Below are 24,153 nucleotides of genomic sequence, written 5' to 3'. Positions count from 1 at the left end.
GTCACCTTTTATTTGTTGTATCAGATGAACGCCAACCATAAATGATAAACCCATCTCTCAAACCCCTAAAGCACTAAACCATCTCTCAAATATTTTTTATTTTTAATAAAAAACATATTTTATAATTTACTAATAGTTAGTTTTAATTGAAGCTCCATCTTCTTCCTGGGGTTTCCAACCACACGTTTCACACCACTCATTTTTATATTAAGATCGTCAAAATGCCAGGGTGACACTGTGACAGTAGCCCATCAAAATTTGGTGTGTTACAACACGTTGAGCTGTTCAACTCGGCAAAACAGAAAAATGTCGGAAGGCAGGAGAAACTCTAACGCTAAGAAATGTGATGCGGGAAGAGGATGAGTGGAAGGGAACCGTATCAGGCTACACTACACCTTTGGTGCAGGGTGCCAGGGTGGGTGAAAGATAGTAGGGGTGCAATAGCCCCTCTCCACTCTCTCTCCTCATCCTATTGACTAGTTTTTTTGTTTTTCTAATATATATATATATATATATATATATATATATATATATATATATATATATATAGAGAGAGAGAGAGAGATAAGTTTAGGTGTTTAAAGTAAATATTATGTTATTGTATGCATCAATGTGAACCAATCAAAATTAAATAAATAAATAAGGGTAATGTAGTAATTTGTTTAGTAACTTCCAAAAATAATCCCTATAATCATGGTATTGATTTATAACTTAAATAAATAAGGGTGTCCTTGTTGTTTCAACAAGTGGATCCACTTAAAAGATTAGGGCTTTTAAACCCGTGTTCCTTTTGATCGGGCAAAGATGGATTCCGCCTACATCGTGAATCCTCCAAAGTCCAAACGATTCCGTCTCCGGCCAAACGTAGGCGTCTCCGGCCACACCAGAAGACTGTCAATCGGTGCTGGTCACTTTCGCTGCTCACCACTAGCGCTTCCTTCACGCTGCTTACCTCCGACCACACGAGACAACCCTCAATCGACTGCTCACCTTCGGCTATCCCACCGACATCCACTGCTCGATCTCCGCTATTCATCTCCATTGAAGCGTTTATCATCCTTGAAGCCATCTGTCATCAATCCAGAGTGGTTATCGACAGGATGGTAAGCATCAGTTTCAATCCTTATTTTTTGTCTACAATTCAGTGGGATTAAATAGCAACAGATTATCGTTTGTAAAAACTTAAGTTGGTGAAGTGGAAATCGTTTGTTTAATTATAATTTCTCCATCACATTTCAATCCAGCTTAATTTATGTTTAGCACATAAACTAGTTAATGAAATGACTTAGGGCGATCTTCTTTAGAATTTTAAAATAGAAACTTATTATATTAAGTTTTCACAAAATTTTGAAGATATATTAATATTAGTTGTTCCTTGTTATACCATATAACAAGGGTTAAATTTTGACTTGATGTTTTCTTTCTGTTATGTGATGCCAATGGGCGAGAGTTTGCAAACGATTACATTTGAGTTTAAAATTAGATATTGAAATATTGTCTAAAACACTTGGTCTTAATGAAAGAAAATACTAATTTGAGCTAATATGCTTCGAACTAGACATTTTTTTTGACTTCAAAATAGAAATAAAAACTAATTTGTGCAATAAGATCTCACATATTTCTTATTTACAATATTGGTATTCACTTCTCCTTTTTGCTATCAATGATCAACAATTGACTAAACTACTTTCTAGTAATCCCATAGTAATTTGTGTATTTTATACAATTTCAATTCTATCGGAATGAAATCACGAATTCAAATTCTATCGGAATGGAAACACGAATTCTAATTTTGTTGGAATGGAGTATTGATATTCTCTCATTGATTATACATGTTCTACAATTTTTGGTTATTGGTTTTGGTGCAGTTAACAAGTCCGCATATTTTTCCAAAGGAATATAGTTTTTATTTATCATTTGCTAATGCGTTATTGGATTCTAAACTACAATTGAATTTGTTTTCACAGAAGTTGATGCTTGAAGAACGGACAACAAAATTGATAGTGTTTCTTAGCAACATTATTCTTTTAGAATGAACTAGTGTATTTGTTAGATTTTTGATGTTTTTTTTTTCCGATTTGAAAGTTTTTTAGTTTTATTTTTTTACAATAAATGTAATTCTTAGCAATTGTTACATGTATTTTATAAAAATTAATGTAATTTTTTGTTTTAGTTTTTCAATTGATGGTTCGAGAATTTTGTTATTCTACAAGAAATTTTTAAAGTCATGATCAAGAAATATGTTCAAGAATATTTTTATTATTTTATGGTTCAAGAATATTTTTATTTTTGAACATACTCAAACATATTCTGCCAGAATGTCCGAATTAAAAACCTTATAATTCGTAAAATCGGATTTTTAAAATTAATAGAATCTATGATCCCTTAAAATATGCAAATTTCATTTATTAAATCTATATTAACTGACTAAATTACCCTTGTAATTAATTAAGATGATATTTTTCAATTATATTTAATTCAATAATATATATTAATCACTTTCTTAAAATAAGTAAATTTGATTGGCCCACATTTATGCATACAATAACACAATAATTACTTTGAATAGAATAACCTAAACCTATATATATATATATATATATATATATATATATATATATATATATATATATATATATATATATATACACACTAAAAAATTATAAAAAATATATATATTAAAATTTATGGATTTTAATTCCCTACAAAACAAATATAATATTTATGTAATATATATATATATATATATATATATATATATATATATTAAATTTATAATAAAAAAATAAAAGGTAGTAAAAGGTGACAATTTCTGGTGTTTGGTGAGTGAAAGGTGAGTGAGTGGACTCTTTATCTGGTTTCTGGTATGGGTATATCCTCGGGTCTAAGTCTGATCTAAATTTTGTTGGACTCTTTATCATTTTCTTTAAAAATTCAAGATGTAATTCATGCCATGAGTTCGATCTCTATGGGTAGTATCAAGATTTTGGCATAAATCGTTACATGGTGAGATGATTTTCCACTAAGTTCACTACTTTGCATGATGTCTTATAATTTTGATTTTTACAACATTTACTTTGCATGATGGACTCTACTAATTTTAACTAGAGGGGAATTAGTTGCACCTTTGGTGCTGTGTTTGTTTTTTTTTTCCTTATTTCAACATGTACCAAATGATACCTTCTTCACCTTCTTCCCCTTATATTGAATATGTTACCAGATTCGTTTAGGAAAACAAAAACTTGAGACGAAATAGATAAACACAAACAATTATATTTTTTTCAAAGATGCTTTACCCTGAGAAGCAAAAAATCATGTCACGAAAGAGAGAAATCTCATCCTTGATTTCTTAGCAAGATGATCCTTCTATAGGATGAAGTCTTGTCCCAACATCCAGAGGTTCATATCCAGATGTGAAAAGGGTAAATCAGTAATTTTTCACCTCTACAACACCTGCAAGAAATTCAAAAAAAAACGTGTTTTAAGATCTTATCCAACTTTTGACATATTTAAGAGCAAACTTATAAAAATTTCCAGAAAAGACACAAAACCAAAATATGATGAAATGATTATTGTCCCTGCAGTTATATATTCACCATGTATTAAAGCCTATGAAGTATCATCATCCACAGAAATCGACAAATAATTAAGCATCTGAAATACATAAATAAATAAAAACTTAAAAACACTCACTCACATTGCATTTTTGTTGTTGTGAGGCATCCCACCAACCTCATATCCATAAAATTAATTAAAAATCATTTTTATTAATTATAAGAATGTACAATGAACCTAAACCCAAACTTGTAATCTTTCTTCCCAGTGTCAGGGTTGCTATAAATCGTCACCATCTCTTTCAAATTGTGATAGGCCACTGCATTCACAAAACACATCTACATCAGATTTGGTTCCGCGCCTACTCATAAAACATAGATAAAAATTGCAATTAAAAAACATTTTTCAAAGAAAACATCAAAATTTAAAGTTTATACATTCTTCAAAATTCTATAAACATTCAAGAAAAATTAAGACATACATTCATATCTTACATGAAGAGTTGGTGGAAGTGAGTAAACATTCACTTATAGATATTTACAAAAAAAGAACTGAACATTGAAAAGTAGTTAAATTTTGTCATTATATTTGTGAGGCTCTTGATAACACAAACTTACAATAGAAAATGACATTTTTGAAATTTAAATGTTAATAGGATAAATTACGAATAGTAGCAGCATAGTTTACTCTCGTTGACTTGTTATATCAGCTTTTAAAGTAATTTCCAAATTAAACATTCTCGCCATTGTTATGTGCGATATCATGTCAAAAAGTCAAAACGGGTTAAACAGGAAAAATGTGATACTTTTATGGCTTGATCCGTAAAAATAAAGTATAAGTGGTTATTTGTCTCTTATTTGTTTCAATATGTATATAGTAAGAATATTTTGGTCTTTCAATGAAAAGGCAGGATGGAATTGAATTCTTTCTATCCTCCCATGGTAATAATGAAATCCATCAAACACAAAGACTGAATAATTTTATATATGTTATTAGTTATGAATATATACGCTTATTAAGAGATATATAAAAACAAAAAAAAATATTTTTTTACCATTTGGGCAGTAGTAGTTGTTATGACAGCTGGGAAGTTTCTAAATTGGAGTTCAGGAGCCTCAAACATTGTTGACTGCTCAGTGACCTGGTTCGGATAAATAAAAACAAAAGGTTTAGTTTTCTTTTTAACATAAATAACATGTATTTAAGATATTTGATCAATACTTCCCCGAAGGAAATTACGATATTGCCCTTTGCGCCTTGTTCTCGAGCAAGGGCTTGTAAAAACCAAGTAGCACTTCCATTGTCTTCAATATCATGTTTCAATTCTAAAAGCTCAAATATCAAGCTTTCATCGCGTGCAAGATCCAAAAACACCTCCTGAACAAATAAATATCCAATAACAAATAAGGAGATAATAATTAGATGCACAATTTATCAATCAATTTGGGATTAAACTGAAGTTGTTAAAAATTGTATGGTTGTAATAGCATGGAAGAAAGAAACAAACCTGATGATCAGGAACTTCACGAATATTGCTCACATCCCACAATTGAAATTTTGAACTTTCTTATAGACTGAAGAATGTATATTAAACAAACAGAGACATGAAAGGTAAATTACAAAACTAACCTCAAACTTAAGTGTGAAAGTAATGGAAACTGCTCCACCAAACAATGGTCTTTCTGGGAATTGTCCATTGTTATGAAAAGTTGAAAAAATTTAGTACGGTTTATACTTTATAGAACATGCCTAAAAGCGAAAATTTATTTCAAACATATGGAATAAAAAACTTATAGATATATAAGAGAGCCTTCAGGTAAAACTTAATGAAACATAATGAGGAAAAGCGTAATGCTTGCTAACAGTTTGAATGAGCAATTTAAGCATTGTTAGTGACAAATTTGAGGCACAGAGCTCAAGTTTGACTTTTAAGAGTCAAATATACTTTTTTTTTAATTTCAAAATCGATGAAAATATATATGTTTAATGGGATGGATTCATTATAATGATCTGTACAACTGAAACCTCTGAATTCGGAAAAAAAATAAAAAGAAGAACATCAATATAAGTTACTAAAAGTTTCAGATATTCAGTTAGTTGTAGCTGCCATTGCTTGCTTCTAGTATCTGTAAAATGGTATTTTTCTTTCATTTGCATCTGTATGAATTAAGAGGGGAACCTCCTCAAAATCAGAAATCGGTACCAATCAATATGCAAATTTAGTTTTAAAATTGGATTCAACAATCATTCACATAATAAGTATGCGAAATTAGAAATCATATGCTTGGAAATTAGTCAGATGGAAAGCAAAAAAAAATCGGTATTATTACCTGTTGCAGAAATTGAAACGGTGGTCCGATGGAACGTCAGTGGTTCCATGGTAACAAAGAACATGAATCATTCTTGGAATCAAAGGAGCCTGTGAATACCCACTTTCTCAGTCTTAATTTTCTCTTCTTCAACCTTCATTGCCCTAGAAAAAAAAAATTAACTAATTAATCATATACATGATATATTTGGCAAACCTAAACCAATTACACAACCGTCAAATAATAGTTAAAAACTATTATATTGATAAATTATTCTATACAAATTACCATAGATCCCAACTGTTGAAAGTCTTAGGGGAGGCGGAGGTGAAGGGGTCAGGAAGAAACTTCTATTTGTCTGAAGGGTATTTTAGGAATTTGAGAAATAGATAAACATTAGCAGCCATCAAAGTTAAGAAAAACTAACCTCACGAGAAAGATCAAATATGTTCAATACAACATTAGCAGCCTTCAAAGTGTTATCAATGTTCTCATGAGCTCTACATGCAATCGTCCTTATCTACAAGAGTGTAACACCGTAAAATTCAAAACAATTTTTCTTTTGAAAAATTATAATTCTCAATACATTTTTCACAAAACATAGCTCCATGTTTAATAAAATGGTAATCCAAAATCCTCTTAACTCTTTCTTTGGTGTGTACAATCAAGCCGGTGTCGTCCCGCGATCCAGATAAGAAAACCTGAAACAAATAACACATAACACGGTAAACACGAAGCTTAGTGAGTTTCCCAAAATACCACATACAATACATATTAGCCACTCGAGGCTATAACTCTGTTTGACCCTCTGTTCAACGTGTCTTAGTGGGACCCTCCAGCCCCATAAATCTGTGGACCCTCTGGTCCTAACTCTGTGGACCTTCCGGTCCTAACTCTGTAAACTCTGAAACATACCTAGCATAAATCACATAGAAATAATACAGTGTATCACATAATATAAATAGCATACAAAATACTCTATCTCATAACTCTAATTACCACTCTAGGTAAAGTATAGTGAGAATACTCACCTCGGATGAAGAACCGCTCCTATAAACACTTCTGCCACACACCGGCCTCTAACTCGGTGCCAAACCCACAATTATCTCAATTAGGAGCTAAGTCCAACCTCTCACTTATTTGGGTCTAAAGACAGCCATCTACCAGCTCATTAATCCCCTGAACTCATTGGGCCCACCGAGGCCTAATAATAAATGGGCCCACACACGACCCAAAACCCAACAAAAAGGCAAGCCCAACTCAAGGGCCCAAAGCACATATATACACTTTTCTGGTCCAAGACTCTAATGCACGAAGCCCAAACTCCAGGCCCAACACTCGAGGCCCAAAACATAACTCAAAAGCCCACAGAAGGAGTTACGTGGGGCGTACCTCCTTGGTACGCTCAGCGAACTCCGGCGCGCAAGAATTGGTCGGGTACCTCAACCCAGTACGCGGGGCGTACTGGAATTACGTCGCGCGTACTCTCAGTTTTGCTTGTCCAAGTTTCTAGGTCTTAATCCGTTAAGACCTTAACTCATCTCTAAGATCTAGACTTCCTAACATCTCTTACTCCATAAGCTTGACGACTTTAGGCCCTAGAATGACTGACAAGGTCACAACACATGAAACTCTTACTTTCTTAACCCAAAATGCACATAGCTCATGCATAGGTTGATTTTCATGATCAAGATCTCATTTTTATTGTTCCCCACCACTAAATACGCTTAAAAGGACAGGTTATTCAGCTCTGGAGTTCACCAACTCACAAAGTTCGAATCTTGGGACATAAAACCCTAAAATGGACCATACTAAGTATAGATCAAGAAGAAAGGGAAAGCTTTGAGCTTTTTATCTTCAAATGATGCTCTAGCCCCAAGAAAGCTCAGATACAAGGCCTTCACTCCAACTCCATTCTCTTTCATGCTCCTTCTTAACTCCAAAGAGCCCACAATAACACATACAAGCTCAACATGGCCACCCACAAGCTCAAGAACGATTATTAGGGTTTGAGATGGTTTAATGGCTGAGGAAGGTGGCCAGAAATGAGACCATCTCATTCTTTAAATAGGGACACCACTTGCATTAGGGTTTTCCTTCAGCGCCTAGTACGCCCCGCATACTAGGTGGTCCTCGCGTCCATTCCACGCTCATAGGTACGCTAAGCGTAACCATACTTACGCCCAGCGTACCCGAAGCCACTCATTTCTCCATAAGGAGTCAACTTTCCATAACTCCCAAACTGTCATAGCTTCTTTGATATATCTTCAGATTCCCAAGATCCTCATTTCTACGGACAGGTGACGAGATGCCTTACGATTCCAGCAACTCGCCACAACCCGAGACTTCCTCATGCCTGACTCGTGGCCCATGAACCCTAATCATGGACAATCTGAAACAGGATGTTACAATTCTCCCCCACTTAATTAGATTTCGCCCTCGAAATCGCTTCTTATCAACACTTAGATTGAAACCAAAAACCCAGAAGCACCAAAAAGAAAGACCTCATATCTCACCACTATCTTCCCGTGGATGCCTGTGTCCAAACAGGAACTCCCGAAACCAAAACCAAAATTGAACCCTCTGCTGCTAAGATAACCCTTTCTGACCTTCCCAAAATCAGAGACTCTAGTCACCTAGCCTGCCGCCAGACCGCCCACTCATGCTATCACTATGATAGTCGCCCTTTGAACCTCGCACCCTGAGAACTCACTGCTCCTTTGATTTCACCAGGCAAAATTCGACAATCGTCTATCGATCCTCATACCAATGTACCAAACAATATGGATCACACCCCATTGAACAGAAGGGTTCACATCCCACCAGGGCTCATTCACTAAACTGCTATACCAACCCATCCAAATAGTGAATTTTCAACACTCTGCCCTCAGACACCAGAGAATAACCATGCTCGCTCAGAAGTTTCCTCAGACATAGAAATAACTATAAGCCTCAGCTCCATTTCACAAACCCCCTTAACATTGTGCACCAGGTCTGAATTCGACCCAACCGTTGAACCCCCAAGGTCCGTTGCATTATCTCAACCGTCTCAATAGCTCCCTTCCCACAATAACTACCTCGGCTCATTATGACACGCAAGTCATGAAGTTCGCCTTACCCCAAGCGAATGCTACACTCCCAACTGAAGGTCGACTCTGCCCCGACCTATGTCGTTCACTGTTCGTAACTCTATGCATCTCACGGTACTTCCCGTACCCGAGTACTGACCTACACAGGTCTAAGGCATCAGAAGATAATCAATACCCCTCAATATGGAATCCATCTCTGATTTCGACACCTCATTCCACCTTCTCACGCTAGAATCAAACTCAACTCGAGAGTCTAGTCTGACATAAACTAGATCCAAAGCTATTAGGGTTTGCATGTACACCATAGGATAATGTAGTGCTCAAAACCCAATAGTGGTATCTGAGCCTAGGGTTGTTTGTTTGATGTATTTGATGCTATATTTGATTATTCAAGATTAAAATCGAAAATTTTGAGTTTCTGGGGGCTGGACTCGCCGAGTTCATGACTGAACTCGCCCAGTCCACTGTGAACTCGACGAGTCCAGTGCTGACTCGACGAGTCTGAGAAGCAGAATGCTGTTTTGCGGGATTTTGACCTATTTTGGTTGTTGATAATTACCTAAAACCTTTTTTGTCAATAAAATCCGAATTTTACCAATATTGGGTGATTATCCTTGCCAAAATAGAAGATAATTGTCAAAATTTAGATAATCTTTTGTTTTATTAGATAAAGATTGATTATTTGTAATTTAGATTTGAATTATCTTGTGAAAAAGTTTCAATTTTCCCCTTTAGGTTTTATAGTTTAAATTTGATTAAAAGTTTAATTTTGAAATATTTAAATTCTAAACCCTAATGTTTTGAAATGTTTCAAAACTTGCCCTCATGTTTTGGAATTTAAAATTTTTGATTAATAGTTTCATTATGTAATATTTAAATTCTAGAACCCTAGCATTTTGAAAAGTTCAAATTACACCCACATGGTTTTGTTAAGTTAATTAAAAGAGAAAGTTAATAAAACCACCTAGTGTTTTAAAAGTGTAAAATACACCCTATATTATATATATGTAACATTAAAAGTCTAATATTATATATATATATATATATATATATATATATATATATATATATATATATGAGTAAAGAGTCAGTCTTACCGTTAGTAGGCCTCATTCATGAAGCTGGTCTATAAGGGATGTTTAAGGAAATTGCCTATAAAATGGTGATTGAATGGTTATCCACTCTTACCCACCGCACTCTTGACTAGTGGAGGGCCGTTAGCTGAACGGGTAGGATAGGACAGAAACCTTCCATTATAAGTATAATGAAGTACAAAGTAACTACATGCTTTTACAAATTCCCAAATCATAGTTACTTTAGGCAAAATGTGAAATTGTATGCTAATCCATGGAATTACACTTTGTACCATTGTCGAAACGTTAGTGGAGCGTGCGTGGTTAACCGGCACACTAATTTGGGATTGACATTGGTTGCGAAGGGTGATTCGATGTCTGTCATAGATCAATGGAGTGTGTGTGGTTAACCGACACATTGATTACGTGAGCATGACATTGAGTGCACCATGTACATTCGCATGGTTATTCACACCTTGTTTGTGATCCTCGGCATCCCAGTCACAAACTTGAAGGGCATAATCGAGATTAAACATGTCATTGACAAGTTCAATGAATCTAAAAATATATAGGAGTTTCAATTCATTTAAAACTTAAATTTATTTTTCGCTTTTCATGGTGGAAATTGGTAAATCGTCATTTACCTACCTTAAAATATTCTGCAACTAGATTACGACATCCCTCTTCTAGGTTGTAGAGTATTGTGTTGGATCCTAGCCTTGATGTTTCATTTTGGTGTTACATCAAGGATTCTAATCAACTTGACTTGAATTTCTCCCGTTTTGTAGATGTCTGAATCTAACAATGGTCTTCCCAAATCCCATGGAACAAGTTTTCCAAATGGAGATGTTATTCCACGATATGATCGAGGAACCAGAGATCATGCTTCAATTCCTCCACCTCCTCTAATTATTCTCTCTGACCCACAAGTTCGAAAGCTTGAAAAGTTCAAGCTAACTCAAGCCCTTTTGGCAAGTAAACACGAAGATGGGAAACATGTGTGTGCACACGTCTGAGAGATGAAGTCACACATTAATAGGTTAAGGATGATGGGTGTTGATATCTCATAGATGTTGGATGTTGACTGGGTTCTTCGGTCACTTCATGAATCATATAGTGAGTTCGTTAGAGAGTCCATTTGCTTTTATTGCCAAGAGAAAGGGGCATTAGAGACAAAGCTGCCCAAACTACCTGAGAGATCTAAGAGATGGGAGAGTCAAGGCATATGGCTCTACTTTAGGTAAAATCCATTATCTAACTCTTTTGAGTTCCTATTCTAGATTCTTAATTCATGATGTTATAAGATTACATTTTGATTTATTGTAGGATCGAAGAAAAAATAGGAAGCTTAAGGGAAGAAGTGAGCTGAATCTAATTGTGAAGAAAATGGATTTCGATCACATTGTTTGAAGATTGGATGTTTGAGCTACTACTTGGAGTTAGAATAGATTGCTTAGGAATATGTAATAGCATAGTTTTTCAGTTGAATTGCATTGTAAGGACAAAGTTTTTCCGCAACAAAATAAAATTTGTTTTTTGTCTTATTTATTTATCCTTGCAATGGCATGTATGAAAAATTGATGTTTGAATGTTTCTATTATTAGCAATAATGGATTTGATTCTTAATTATGTTATTTGTGGAAATGTCGAGGATTTACCAAATTGGGAAAGTTTCTCATCGCACAAGTTTCAATTGGTCAGAAACTTGGAATCATGCAACCTGCATTGTGTGACGAATGAAAAACTTTCATATTTGGAAATTCGACTAATTCCTTGACAAAGAGTCAAGTGAAGGGCTAGGGATCAGGTACACCTTGTTATGCGTTGGTCAAGTCCGCCACAAAGAAAGATAAAGTATTCGTCATAACTTACTAAAGTTTAGTAAATATGATTACACTTATAAGATTAAGTGTAATTTTGAGTTGATTGAAAAGGTTTCAATAAATAGTAGAATGAATAAGAAGAATCAAGTAGGCAGAAAGATAAAAGTTTCTCTATTCTAATAAGAAGGGAGAGTACCTGTTATTGTGTTTTATGATAAGTCTTAATGATTAAGAACCATATCTTAATTGATCCTCTAAGTGAGTCTTAGTACATTTGTATGTCTAAGAAGAGGAATCAGGAATTGTGGAAATGGTTAAATCAAGAAGTCAATCATACTTCGTTCCAATATCGAATCTTAGAGTCATACTCCAAGATTGTGAATTGAGTGACACGTCTTTAGTAGGTTTATAACACTCAACAAATGTGGAATTGGAAAAAGTCTTATTATTCTTGCACATTTGAAATTGGTACGTTGTGATGTCTTTCAGAAGACAAAGACCAACAAGAACCAATTGAGCTAAGTGTTAGTCTTGATAGGATTTCGCACTAACTCTTGAATATTTGTTTTGTCAAGAAAAGTTCCTTGAAAAAGAGAATCATATATGTCAAGAAGTCATTGGGAGTCTCAATTGTATTGAAAAGTTCAAGAACAAATCAGGAATAAACCGATAAGTAAATCACTAGCACATGACTTGAGGTTGGCGATCTATCATGTTGACATAATTTTGTTTCTGTGCCATTCTAGATCAAGTCAACTATGCAATATGAGTTCTATGAGTTCTCAATTGGATTGCATAAAGGCAAGGCACCCTGATCAATGGAAAGTACATTAATAAGGTAAGGGTGAGCTTGTTAACAACCTGGAAGCAATAGTGGGAATTCATGCTGCCATAAGGCGAGAAATCAAGATTGAACAAGTTCAATCCATATGAGTTGGATTTGTCACAAACATTGTCTTATGATTGTTGTTATAAAAAATTCACATGGATAGGAACACATACACTTTAAAATGTAAGTGTCATAAGGTTTCCCTCCTTCATGAAAATGATTGTAAGGAAATGCTTTCACTAAGAGAGATTTTAAGAAGATTGCAATTGTGAAAATTATATTCTCAAATTTGATTATGATTACGGCATCCCTCTTCATAGTTCAAATTATGAGATTTGGCAATTAGTCTGAACATTTGGGACTTAGTAACATAAGCTCTGAAGTTATTTAGACACACATGTGAGCTTTCTAAGACAAGGGTGTATGATTTTAGGAAGCTTAGATAAAGGATTATCAAAGCATCAAGTATTTAGAAATATGAACTTAAGGAATTCAATAAGCATTGTTTTCTGAAAGTTCAGATGTTTTCTAGATATATGTCAGAGCTAGTGAGAACGGCGGAATACGTTATGAGGTGGAGGACGTCATGTACAATATCATAACAAAACATAATAGTAAAAACAAGAAACAACATCCATTACATTAATATAGTAATTGTAATACAAGCGTGTTCTGTACAGTTTGTTAGACACCAAAAAGTATAATAAAAAATAAAGAGGAGTCTTGTATGTGCTCCGTCTTCTCAAAAGCTGCATCTGTACTTGTCTACTGACGACCTGAGAATACAAGTTATTTTGAAAACGAGTATCAGCATAAAGCTGGTGAGTTCATAAGATTTTAGTGTTATTGCTTGTATAAAAGTGTTTACAATCGTGTAACATGAAAGTTGTTATCAAGTTTGAAAATAAGGTAGATCTCTAGAAAATCCTATATTTTCTAATAAAAGTAGTCTTCTACCAAGACTTGGTTACTTGTAGGTTTGATCCTCTAAGTGTGTAAAAGTTTTCCCAATTAGACTTCCAATTATAAAAATACAGTTTGGACTTCATTTGAACAAAGTAAATGGGGAAAATAATGTATTGTTCCATCAGTGTTACTGCCTACTAAATGGTAAATAAACTGCAGACTCTAGGTAGTGATAAGTGTATAATACACCTCGGGGAGTCTACTTTACCTTTAATTCTTAATTTTTTAATTTAGGGATCCGAATGTGATTCTGTATGTAACCAGGCGGATAGGCGATTGAATGTATCCTGACCCTCCAAGTCATACGTAGTGTGGTAGCATGTTATCATCCCTGGGCCTAGTCGGCTCGGACTGTAGCTAGCATTCGGGATGTGTGAGTGTCCGTCCTGTATAGATCTATACACGTAGAGTCCGCTCTCCCTCCAGGAGACTAAGGTTACATGGCGAAGGCGCAGTAAAGTGTCGTATAGAGGAATAGTGTATCACATTCTGTTTTAGTATGTTTTCTTGTATTAGTGTATAGTGTGCTTCTCGGTATAATGTATTTAGTGTTCTTTTGTATAGTATATAGTATTCTTCTTGTATAGTACTTAACATGTAGAGACTCATAATAGTACTAACCGTGGTAAGTATCATATTAATGGTAGTAAGGAGTGGTAAACCTTAACTATACCTATTATAGTTAACTAGCGTGTTGTAGTCTTTCTTGGATACCCAAAAGTATTGAATTGAGTGAAGGTATTCATATCCAACACAAATACATACAATATATTAGGGATGAGCATCGGAACCTGGTATCCGCTTTTGGAACCGGAACCGCCTCGGAACTACCGGTTTTGGAACCGGAACCGCCCTTAGGCGGTTTCGGTTCCGGTTCCGGTTCTCGTTTTTTCGGAACCGCTACCCGCTGGGTACCCGCTGGAACCGGTTTATATATATATATATATATATATATATATATATATATATATATATATATATATATATATATATATAATTTCATATAAAGGTGTGTTACTTAGACCGGTTTAGAATATATTGGTCCGATTTTGTCCGTCTTTGGTCCGAATTGATTTAATTTGGATCGAACTAAATTGCGGTTTTGTCGAAAAAAGTTAACAAAATTAATGCGACCGGGTTACCCGCTCCCGGAACCGGAACCGCCGGTTCCGGGACTGGTTCCAAATATTTAAGAACCGCCTAGAGCGGTTCTGGTTTCGGTTCCAGTTCTCGCCAAATGAGGCGGGTACCCGCCTACGCTTATCCCTACAATATATAACTAAGAATTCAACAACAGTCGGGCAGATGACAATATACCCTAAGACCCCAATCAAACAAGAACAGGAAATATGGCGAGCTATCAGTCCTAAGTCCTTCAAGTCTTACTTATATAAATATATTGGTGTGGATATATTTTAGAAGCATAAGAAGTTTAAAAGAGTTTGAAAATAGTTTTTATAACAAATTAACATGAAAATGCGTTTGATAAACACTGAAAGCAGTTTTGATGGCAAAATGTTTAAAAGTATAGAAATCCTTTTTGTTTGTAAGTTACAAATCACATGTGATTGATACTATAAATTGTTGGATTCAAACTTGTATTCCCCCCATAAAATCATTTAAAAACATTTGAAAGGTTAATTAAGGGGTATGAACTCACCTGCAGTGAGCGGGGTGGACAGAACGTCGGGTAGGATGCTAGGTGTCAAGTGAGGACTTGAACACGCCCACGGATCCTATGTAACATATAGTAGCACATGATGGTGTCTAATTAGTCATTTTATCACCAATTTAGCAAGTAAAGACCCTTTAGTTCATGAAAATACTTTGCTATAAATGCAAGGAGTGCTACGGGTTGCTTCTAAAGAGTGTATGGCCTCACTATAGAGTGTACACTTCAAATGACCACCCTAACATGAGTTTGCAGTTGAGAGACCACTTCCCCCATGAGTTTACGGTCGTAAACTCATGGGAATAGTGAGTTTGTGTGTTTAAAGGTCTCTGGCATCACTAGGAAGGGTTCTAAGGTCAAAACAAAGGTCTTGAGAAGTGATTCGGGTTCAAAAGGGTACTCCCTTGGAGTTTGCGGTCCTTGGACCACTCTTTGGGAGTTCACGGTCATAAACACTAGGGTTTACGACCGTAAACCCTTGGGCACAACATTTCCTTTGTATTTTGTGGTCCTAGGCTCATTCATACAAGTTTCTAGTCCATTAAACATGCTAAGGAAGGAGTTAAGGACACCAAAACACCCTTTATGGTGTTTACGGTTCATGAATGTTCATGGACCGTAAACTCATGTTTACTCCCCTAAATACACGATTTTGGGTTTCTAGTTTCATGCATGCAAGTGTAACGACCCAATTTTTTTACGTCCAAAAATTTTGTTTTAAAAACATTATGTTAGAAAATATTAATAACTAAAAACATCGTTGATCAACCACAACATAAAGTGAACCATGTCTAAAAACCAAATCATACAACTAATCAAAATATCAGAGTATCAATCCCAGTGAAGCTCGTAGCTGCGGAAACAAGGGAGTGTGTGTGTGACATGCTGCTACCGCGCCGGCTCCTTTCCCCTAGCTGAGGAGGTACCTATAACCAAAACTGAAACTGTAAGCACAAAGCTTAGTGAGTTCCCCCATAATACCCCATACCATGCAACATATAACAACCATTCTTCAGCTAGGAGTTATGGGCCTTGCCCACACTCGGGAAGATACGGGCCCTGCCCACACTTCGCTAGCCGGGAGATACGGGCCTCGCCCACACTTGTGAAGATACGGGCCCTGCCCACACTTCGCTATCTGGGAGATACGGGCCTAGCCCACACTCCAACCTCGGAGAGATACGGGCCCTGCCCACACTCAACCGCTAACCCATAACATACAAGTATCACGCAGACAACAAGTATAAGCAACTCTGTCATATTAACACATATATCATACTTGACTAAACCCAGAGATACGGGCTCGGCCCACACTCTAGTACTAGCATCTCGTCTACACGGGTCGGCCTTGGTGCCTTAGACCCGTTCCTACTGAAAAGGAAACTCACCTCGAATTAGCTGCTGGTCTGTGTGGGAATTGATCACCTACTACTGCTGCTGCTGCTCCGGAAACCCTCCGGCTGCAATTCCCACAATATACTCAATCAAACACTGCTCGCTGACCTTTGGGTAAAATGACCATTTTACCCCTGACCTTGCCCTAAGCCAAAGCCAGATTCAACTTTCAGTTGACCCGACTCGCCGAGTTGGCTTTCCAACTCGCTGAGTCCCTACCCAAATGACTGCCATGAAACCCGATCCTACCCGTCGAGTTAGGCGACGACTCGACGGGTTCACCTTCTTAACCAATATTCAAGTCCTTCATTCTACTCGCCGAGTTGTATGAACAACTCGCCGAGTTCATCTTCATCCAAAGAACACTTATGCTAAGACTCGCCGAGTTGTATGAACAACTCGCCGAGTCTGTTCTTGATCTAAGGAGATTGCCTAGAACTCGCCGAGTCAGGGCATTGACTCGCCGAGTACCTCCATGGATGAGTTAAGCTTCCGACTCACTGAGTCACACCCCGTGACTCACTGCTCACTCGACACTACGAAAGGGGGACAAACTCGGAGACTCGCGAACAGACTCGCCGAGTCATATGAACGACTCGCCGAGTCGTTGCCATGCACCTACTGAATACACAGATTTGCTCGATTCCAGTCCATGCCATTCATAGATCTGGACTTCTAGGACACTAATCACACGTAAAGTTTCCAACTTTACGTGTGGATATTCACCAATATGGATTTTAGGGCTCAAAATGTCTCAAAAGGGTAGATCTAGGGCTAACAAGCAACATGGGGCCATAAAGCTAACAGATCTGAGCTCCTGGAGCTCAATCTTGCCTAGATCCAGAGGCCAAACATCTTATTACGACATATAATGCACATACAAGCTTGGGGATTTGACCAAGAAGGACCCAAATGAAGTTTTAAGCATAAAATCATAGGGAAAACGGGTTATACCTCAAAGGAACTGCTGGAAGAAGACAAATAATGCCTGGATAGCTTCCCTTCTTCTGGATCTACTTCCTTCCTCCTTCCAAACCTTCAAAAACACACACACTAACCTCAAACTCTCAAAGAATAGCTTAGAACGAGAGATACAGGGCTTTAAGGGTCAATGGGGACCGGCTTGGGGCTGATAAGTCCTTTAAATAGGGTGCAAACCCCTGAAACTTAGGGTTTCATCCAACAGCTATGACTCGCCGAGTCCAGGATATGGACTCGCCGAGTCGCCAACTTAAACGTGTCCTGGGTCCCGCATCCACTCGGCGAGTCGGACCTATGACTCGCCGAGTCCAAGGCTAAAAGAAAGGAAATACTCAGATAATGTTTACGTACCAGGAACCGGGTGCTACAGCAAGTTCCTAAGTCATAGATAAGCATTAGAAAGGTTTTGGAGGGATTTTGGGGCTTCAAAACCCCTTTATGGGAGTTCACGGTTTTGGGAGGTGTTCCCCAACCGTAAACTCAAGTTTTTGAGGTATTTGGGTGATTAAATCCCGAATTTGCATGGATACAAAGCTAAATAACAAGCTAGGAAGGATTACTTACGGTTTTAGAGCTTGAATGAGGTGTTTCTTGGCCAAAACCCACTTGTAGAGAGAGAGTAGAGAGAGAAAGCTTGTAGGTGTGAGAAAAGGTTCAAGTGAAAGCCACTCAACCCTTATATAGGGCTTTGGTTGGCGGCCAGATGGGGATCCACCCCAAACCGACGTTAAACGGAGTTTAAAATTTTACCCGATTAAATGGTCGTAACCCGGCTTAGTCGTAAACTAAAATTTTCCCAAATAATTTTGAGGGTGTCACACGTGTTATTATTTATTTCATTTCGACACTAATAAAATAAAATAAAACATTAATTGATTTGTCTAACCCAAATGTTAACGGAAATTTCAATAAAAATGTATTTTATTAACGGAAAATGGGTTACAGCGACAGAATAAATTTCAGGTTGTCACGTCATCCCTCCGTTAGAGGAAATTTCATCCCGAAATTTAGAATTCAAGCAACTAAGTTATTACAACCCAACTAAGCAAAGAGATGAGGATATTTAAGTTTTAGTTGATCCTCGCGCTCCCAGGTGAACTCCGGTCCTCGCTTGGCGTTCCAATGAACCTTCACAATTGGGATGTGGCTTTGTTTTGTTCGTTTGACCTCTCGGTCCAATCTCCACAGGTTCTTCCACAAAGTTGAGGCTCTCTTTGATCTCGATTTTTTCGAGTGGAATAACGAGAGTCTCGTCGGATAGGCACTTTTTCAAGTTCGAGACGTGGAAGGTAGGGTGTATGTAACTGAGTTCGTGGGGTAGGTTAAGTTTGTAAGCTACGGGGCCGATTCTAGCGAGAATCTCGAAAGGCCCTTTGTATCTTGGATTCCGCTTTCCACGCTTTCCAAGGCGTATCATGCCCTTCCAGGGTGAGACTTTCAAAAGGACTCGGTCTCCCACCTGGAATTCCAAAGGTTTTCTTCGTTTTTCTGCGTAGCTTTTCTGTCGATCTCTAGCGGATTTTAATCGTTCGCGAATCTGTACGATCTTCTCGGTCGTTTCTCGAATGATTTCTGGACCCGTGAGAGCGTTGTCAGGAACTCGTCCTTTAGCTAACTGAGTGTCACCCACCTCAGCCCAGCACAGAGGGGATCTGCAATTTCGGCCGTAGTGGGCTTTGAATGGAGCTGCCTTGATGCTCGTGTGATAACTGTTGTTGTAGGAAAACTCGACAAGGGGTAAGTGGGTATCCAATGCCTTACCAAAGTTGATCACACAGGCTCGCAACATATCTTCCAAGGTTTGGATAGTCCTCTCACTTTGTCCGTCGGTCTGCGGATGGTAGGTTGTACTCATGTCTAGCCTCGTCCCTAAGGCGTTTTGTAGTGATTGCCAAAATATCGAAGTGAATATGCTATCTCTATCGGAGATTATAGATATAGGGACACCATGCAGTCGTACAATCTCTTTAATGTATGTTCTTGTGAGTTTCTCCATCCTATTTGTCTTCTTGATGGGTAGGAAGTGCGCGTACTTAGTCAATCTGTCGACGATGACCCATATGGTATCAAGCCCACCTGTTGTCTTAGGTAGCTTGGTTACGAAATCCATAGTGATCCGCTCCCACTTCCATTCAGGTATCTTCGGTTACTGTAGTAGACCTGATGGCTTCTGGTATTCGACCTTAACCTTGGCGCAAGTAAGGCATTCACTCACGAAGGTAGGCCACCAGTATGACTTCTTGAGGTCCAGATACATTTTATCTGAACCTGGGTGAACGAAATATTGGGTGTTGTGTGCTTCCTTCATGACCAAGTCTCTGAAGCCACCGTGTCACGGTGTCCAGATTCGGTTCATTAGATATAATGCTCTGTCACCCTTAACTTCTAGGTTCTTATCCATTCCTCGCAGGGATTCTCCCGCTACATTTTCAGGTTTCAAAGCTTCAAGCTGAGCCTCCTTAATCTGTGCGGAGAGATGCGAGTGGATAGTCATTGTTAATGACTTGACTTTTCGACCAGAATATTCTTTTCGACTTAGGGCGTCTACTACTACATTGGCTTTTCCCGGGTGATAACGAATCTCGCAGTCGTAATCGTTGAGTAGCTCGACCCACTGTCGTTATCTCATATTGAGCTCCTTCTGGTTCAGTATATGTTGGAGGCTTTTGTGGTCAGTGTATATCATGCTCTTCGTACCATACAGGTAGTGTCTCCAGATCTTTAGAGAAAATACAACCGCTCCTAATTCGAGGTCGTGTGTGGTGTAGTTAACTTCATGTGTCTTTAGCTGTCTCGAGGCATAGGCGATAACCTTACCTCGTTGCATCAGCACACAACCGAGCCCCTGATTGGACGCATCGCAGTATACCACAAAATCTTTTGTCCCTTCGGGCAGGGACAGTATTGGTGCGGTGCATAAGGCTCGTTTCAAGGTCTGCAATGCCTTCTCCTGTTTCCCTCCCCAGTCAAAGGTCACGCCTTTCTGGGTCAATGTGGTAACGGGTTTCACGATCCTAGAGAAGTTCTGAATGAATCTGCGGTAGTAGCCAGCGAGGCCTAGAAATTGACGAATTTTTGTAGGTGTCTTCGGTGCTGACCAGTTCTCAATAGCTTTAATATTGGATGGGTCCACGTGGATTCCTTCCTCGCTAACCACGTGTCCTAAGAATTCAGCTCTTCATATCCAGAATTCGCACTTAGAGAACTCCGCATATAACTTCTCCGATCGTAGGGTTTCTAGGACTCGTCGTAGATGATCATTATGCTCCTCCTTACTCCGAGAGTAGACAAGTATGTCATCAATGAAGACGATTACTAACTGATCCAAGTAAGGACGACACGCCCTATTCCTTAAATCCATGAATATTGCGGGTGCGTTGGTCAGTCCGAAGGGCATCACTACGAACTCGTAGTGTCCATAACGAGTTCGGAAAGCTGTTTTCGGAACATCCTCCTCGAGCACTCATAATTGATGATACCCGGACCTTAGATCAATCTTGGAAAAGTAACTCGCCCCTTGCAGTTGGTCGAATAGCTCGTCTATGCGAGGAAGAGGGTAGCGATTTTTAACCGTGAGTTTGTTGAGCTCCCTATAGTCGATGCACATACGAAACGATCCGTCTTTCTTCTTTACGAACAAGACCGGTGCTCCCCAGGGTGAGAAGCTTGGTCTTATAAAATCCTTATTGAGCAGCTCGTTAAGTTGACCGGACAGTTCTTGCATCTCGGCAGGCGCTAGACGATAGGGCGATTTGGCTACAAGGGTAGCTCCTGGAATTAAGTCGATCCTGAACTCAACCTGACGTTGGGGAGGTAAACCTGGCAGTTCCTCTGGAAAGACGTCGGGGAAGTCGCATACTACGGGGTAGTCTTTTAGATCTTTCGTTTTCTGGCTTGTGTCGACAACGTGTGCAAGGAATGCACGATATTCTTTACGTAAGTACTTATGGGCTTGAATACTCAAGATGATATGAAGACTCGCACTGGGCTTGTCTTCGTAGATTAACAGAGTCTCGTTATTCGATAGGTTTAGGCGGATGGCTTTGTCGAAGCACAGGATATCAACACGATGGAGACTCAACCAGTCCATGCCCACAATGACATCGAAACTCTTGATCGATACTGGTATGAGGTCGATTGGAAACGAATGATTATCTAGCGTGAGGGTACAACCTATGTAAATTTCATTAGAACTCTCTGTCTTTCCGTTAGCCATTTCTACGACGAATGTTTCCTTTAGTGGTTGTGGGGATTGCTTAAGTAATTGCCTAAAGTTATGGTTTACGAAACTTCTTTCTGCTCCACTATCGAATATGATACAAGCATAAGAGTTATCAAGAAGGAACGTACTCGTGACTACTGTGGGGTCTGCTACTGCTTCATTGTGGCCAATAGCAAGTAGTCTCCATGTTCCTCCTGCATTCCCAGCTTTTGGGCAGTTTTTCTTGAAATGCCCTACCTCGCCACAGCCATAACAGGCCTGGCTTACTCCCGAGCCGGAGACCTGAGAAATGAGTTTGGTTTGAGATCTGCAAAACCGGGCGGTATGGCCCTTCCAGACGCAATTAGCGCAGTGCATTTCACGGCAGGGGCCGTTATGATGGAAGGGGCACTTGGGTAGGCTTCCAGCATAGGATTTGGTTGGTACAGGGGTGGCAGGAGTGGTGGCAGCATGGACGGCCACAATTTTTTGGTTTTTGGAAGAGGATTGAGTTTTCTTGCCCTTCTTTTGGTCCCACCGTTTCCTCTTGTTGTCGGGTGTCTTGGTCGGTGCAGTGGCAGTTGTTGTTGTTGATAGAGTGGAAGGAATTTCATGATCAATCAACCTGTGGGCCAATTCCTTGGAACTGTTAAAGGTTGCAGGGTGTGATGATAGAACGTTCCCTCGATACGGGGGCACTAAACCCCAGATGTAACGTTTAATTTTCTTGCTTTCAGAAGGGATCATGTTAGGGCACATAGCTACCAGGTCGTAGAAGCTGGCCGTATAAGCTACTATGTTGGTCCCCTTTATTTTGAGGTTCCAGAGTTCCTCCTCGAGTTTCTAGATTTCACCCCTAGGACAGTACTCCCTTCTCAGAAGGTCCTTCAGTGTGTCCCTGCCCATGGCGTTGGCTGTCACCAAAGAGAGTGAATTGACATGGCCATTCCACCATGTCAGGGCCCTTTCAGTGAAGGTAGCGGCAGCGAACTTGATTTTGCTTTCCTCGGGGCATGAGCACATTTCGAAGACGGCTTCGTTTCTTTCGATCCATTGGGACAGAGCAAGGATCCCTCCGGTCCCATTAAAGAACATCAGTTTGCAGTTCATGAAATCCTTGTAAGTACACCCCTGTGCACGTGGATGGATTTCACCATGTCTGGAGTTGGTGCCCATTCCGACTCCACTAGCATCGCCAGAATTCATTTGGGCCATGGCTGCTGTCACAGCTATCTGAAACATCATCGGATCGAACTGCGGAGGAGGAGGCGGTGGAGGTGGGGTTTGAGTCGCAGGTCTGCCTCTGTTCGGGCGTTTGCGAGGAGGCATCTTTTACTGAAAGTTCATAGAGATGATGACAATAGTAAGAGTCTATTGCAAGTATAATAAGAGCGTTTCATGGACTAAATCAACATAGCCCAATTATCAGAGAGAGTCATAGCAACAGAGTAGGAAAAATATGAAGGCATAAACTTTCTCATGAAGTAGGTAACTGCCAATATTACTGGTATTAATGATGTAATATGAGTTCAGGAAAAGTGACCTAACAATAGGTCTTACATCAAACCATAAGGGGAAAATGTTGGCCGTCTAGTAGTCTAGGTAAAGTATTTTCAAAGTTAGGAATGCTTACAGACAAGTGCTCTATCGAGCATAGAAAAGAAAAGGATAGTCCTTAAACAAAAGAGAGATGATTTGACATCTTCTACTGGCGACGGGTACCCATTGGGCGAACCCTCAGATCAGCCAGTTGGCGTACAACTTCTTGAAGATGTCGTTCATGAGCCCTCTGACGTGCTCGAAGTTCCCTAATTTCGGCTCGGGATGCAGCTAGCTGCTGCAGAGCCTTATTGGTCCTCCTAGTCCTATCCATAGCTTCTTCCAGCTGGCGGATACGGACAGTGTTAAGGTTAGAGTTGGCATCAACCTCCACAACTCTTCCAATGGCTTCTTGCCCTTGCTCGACGTTCCTGGCAATCCTTCGGACCATGATGGGCAAGACTCGGTCCGCCGAACCTCCCTCTCTTATGTTGTAGAAGCTTCAGTCTCCGTTGAAAGGTAAAGGCTGACCCTGTTCATTGCTCCATCGGTTCAAGGTTATTGCCCACATGGGAGTGGGACCTAGAAATGTTGGGCGGGGGTTAGGGTTCGGAGCTACTGGGAGTAGGTTGCTGACTTCGGGTTCGGAGTCGGAGCTATCCGGAAAGCCTTCTGCACGGTGATCATCCAAAGGGATCGGGTGATCATCTTCTGACTCTTC

At 38.9% G+C, this 24,153-nt stretch overlaps 1 protein-coding gene across 5 annotated transcripts; it reads right to left on the bottom strand.

The window, feature by feature from the left end:
• Positions 1-613: 613 nt before the first annotated feature.
• Positions 614-6,371, bottom strand: LOC145069584 (uncharacterized). 5 transcript variants are annotated; one of them, XR_013689566.1, is made up of 8 exons: positions 6,153-6,284; positions 5,886-6,028; positions 5,063-5,237; positions 4,777-4,932; positions 4,610-4,696; positions 3,698-3,874; positions 3,297-3,453; positions 614-1,069 (listed from the first exon to the last, which is right to left on the bottom strand). XR_013689566.1 is itself a non-coding variant. In XM_079016525.1 (8 exons), the coding sequence occupies exons 2-6, from the start codon at positions 5,947-5,949 to the stop codon at positions 3,857-3,859; spliced, it is 378 nt and encodes a 125-aa protein (XP_078872651.1). In that variant the 5' UTR covers positions 5,950-6,028; positions 6,153-6,284; the 3' UTR covers positions 614-1,069; positions 3,297-3,453; positions 3,698-3,856. The 5 variants fall into 5 exon arrangements, 4 of the variants coding, with proteins under 4 accessions (XP_078872651.1, XP_078872652.1, XP_078872650.1 ...); XM_079016525.1 differs by having other exon boundaries at positions 5,185-5,237; XM_079016526.1 differs by having other exon boundaries at positions 4,795-4,932; positions 5,185-5,237.
• Between the last annotated feature and the right edge of the window lie 17,782 nt (positions 6,372-24,153).

Source organism: Lactuca serriola, chromosome 8 (assembly GCF_051521515.1).
Source record: "Lactuca serriola cultivar US96UC23 chromosome 8, Lser_US96UC23_V15, whole genome shotgun sequence".
Lineage (NCBI taxonomy): Eukaryota > Viridiplantae > Streptophyta > Magnoliopsida > Asterales > Asteraceae > Lactuca > Lactuca serriola.
The sequence above is the reverse complement of the archived record's forward strand: the minus strand, read 5'-3'. Positions and strand labels throughout refer to the sequence as shown.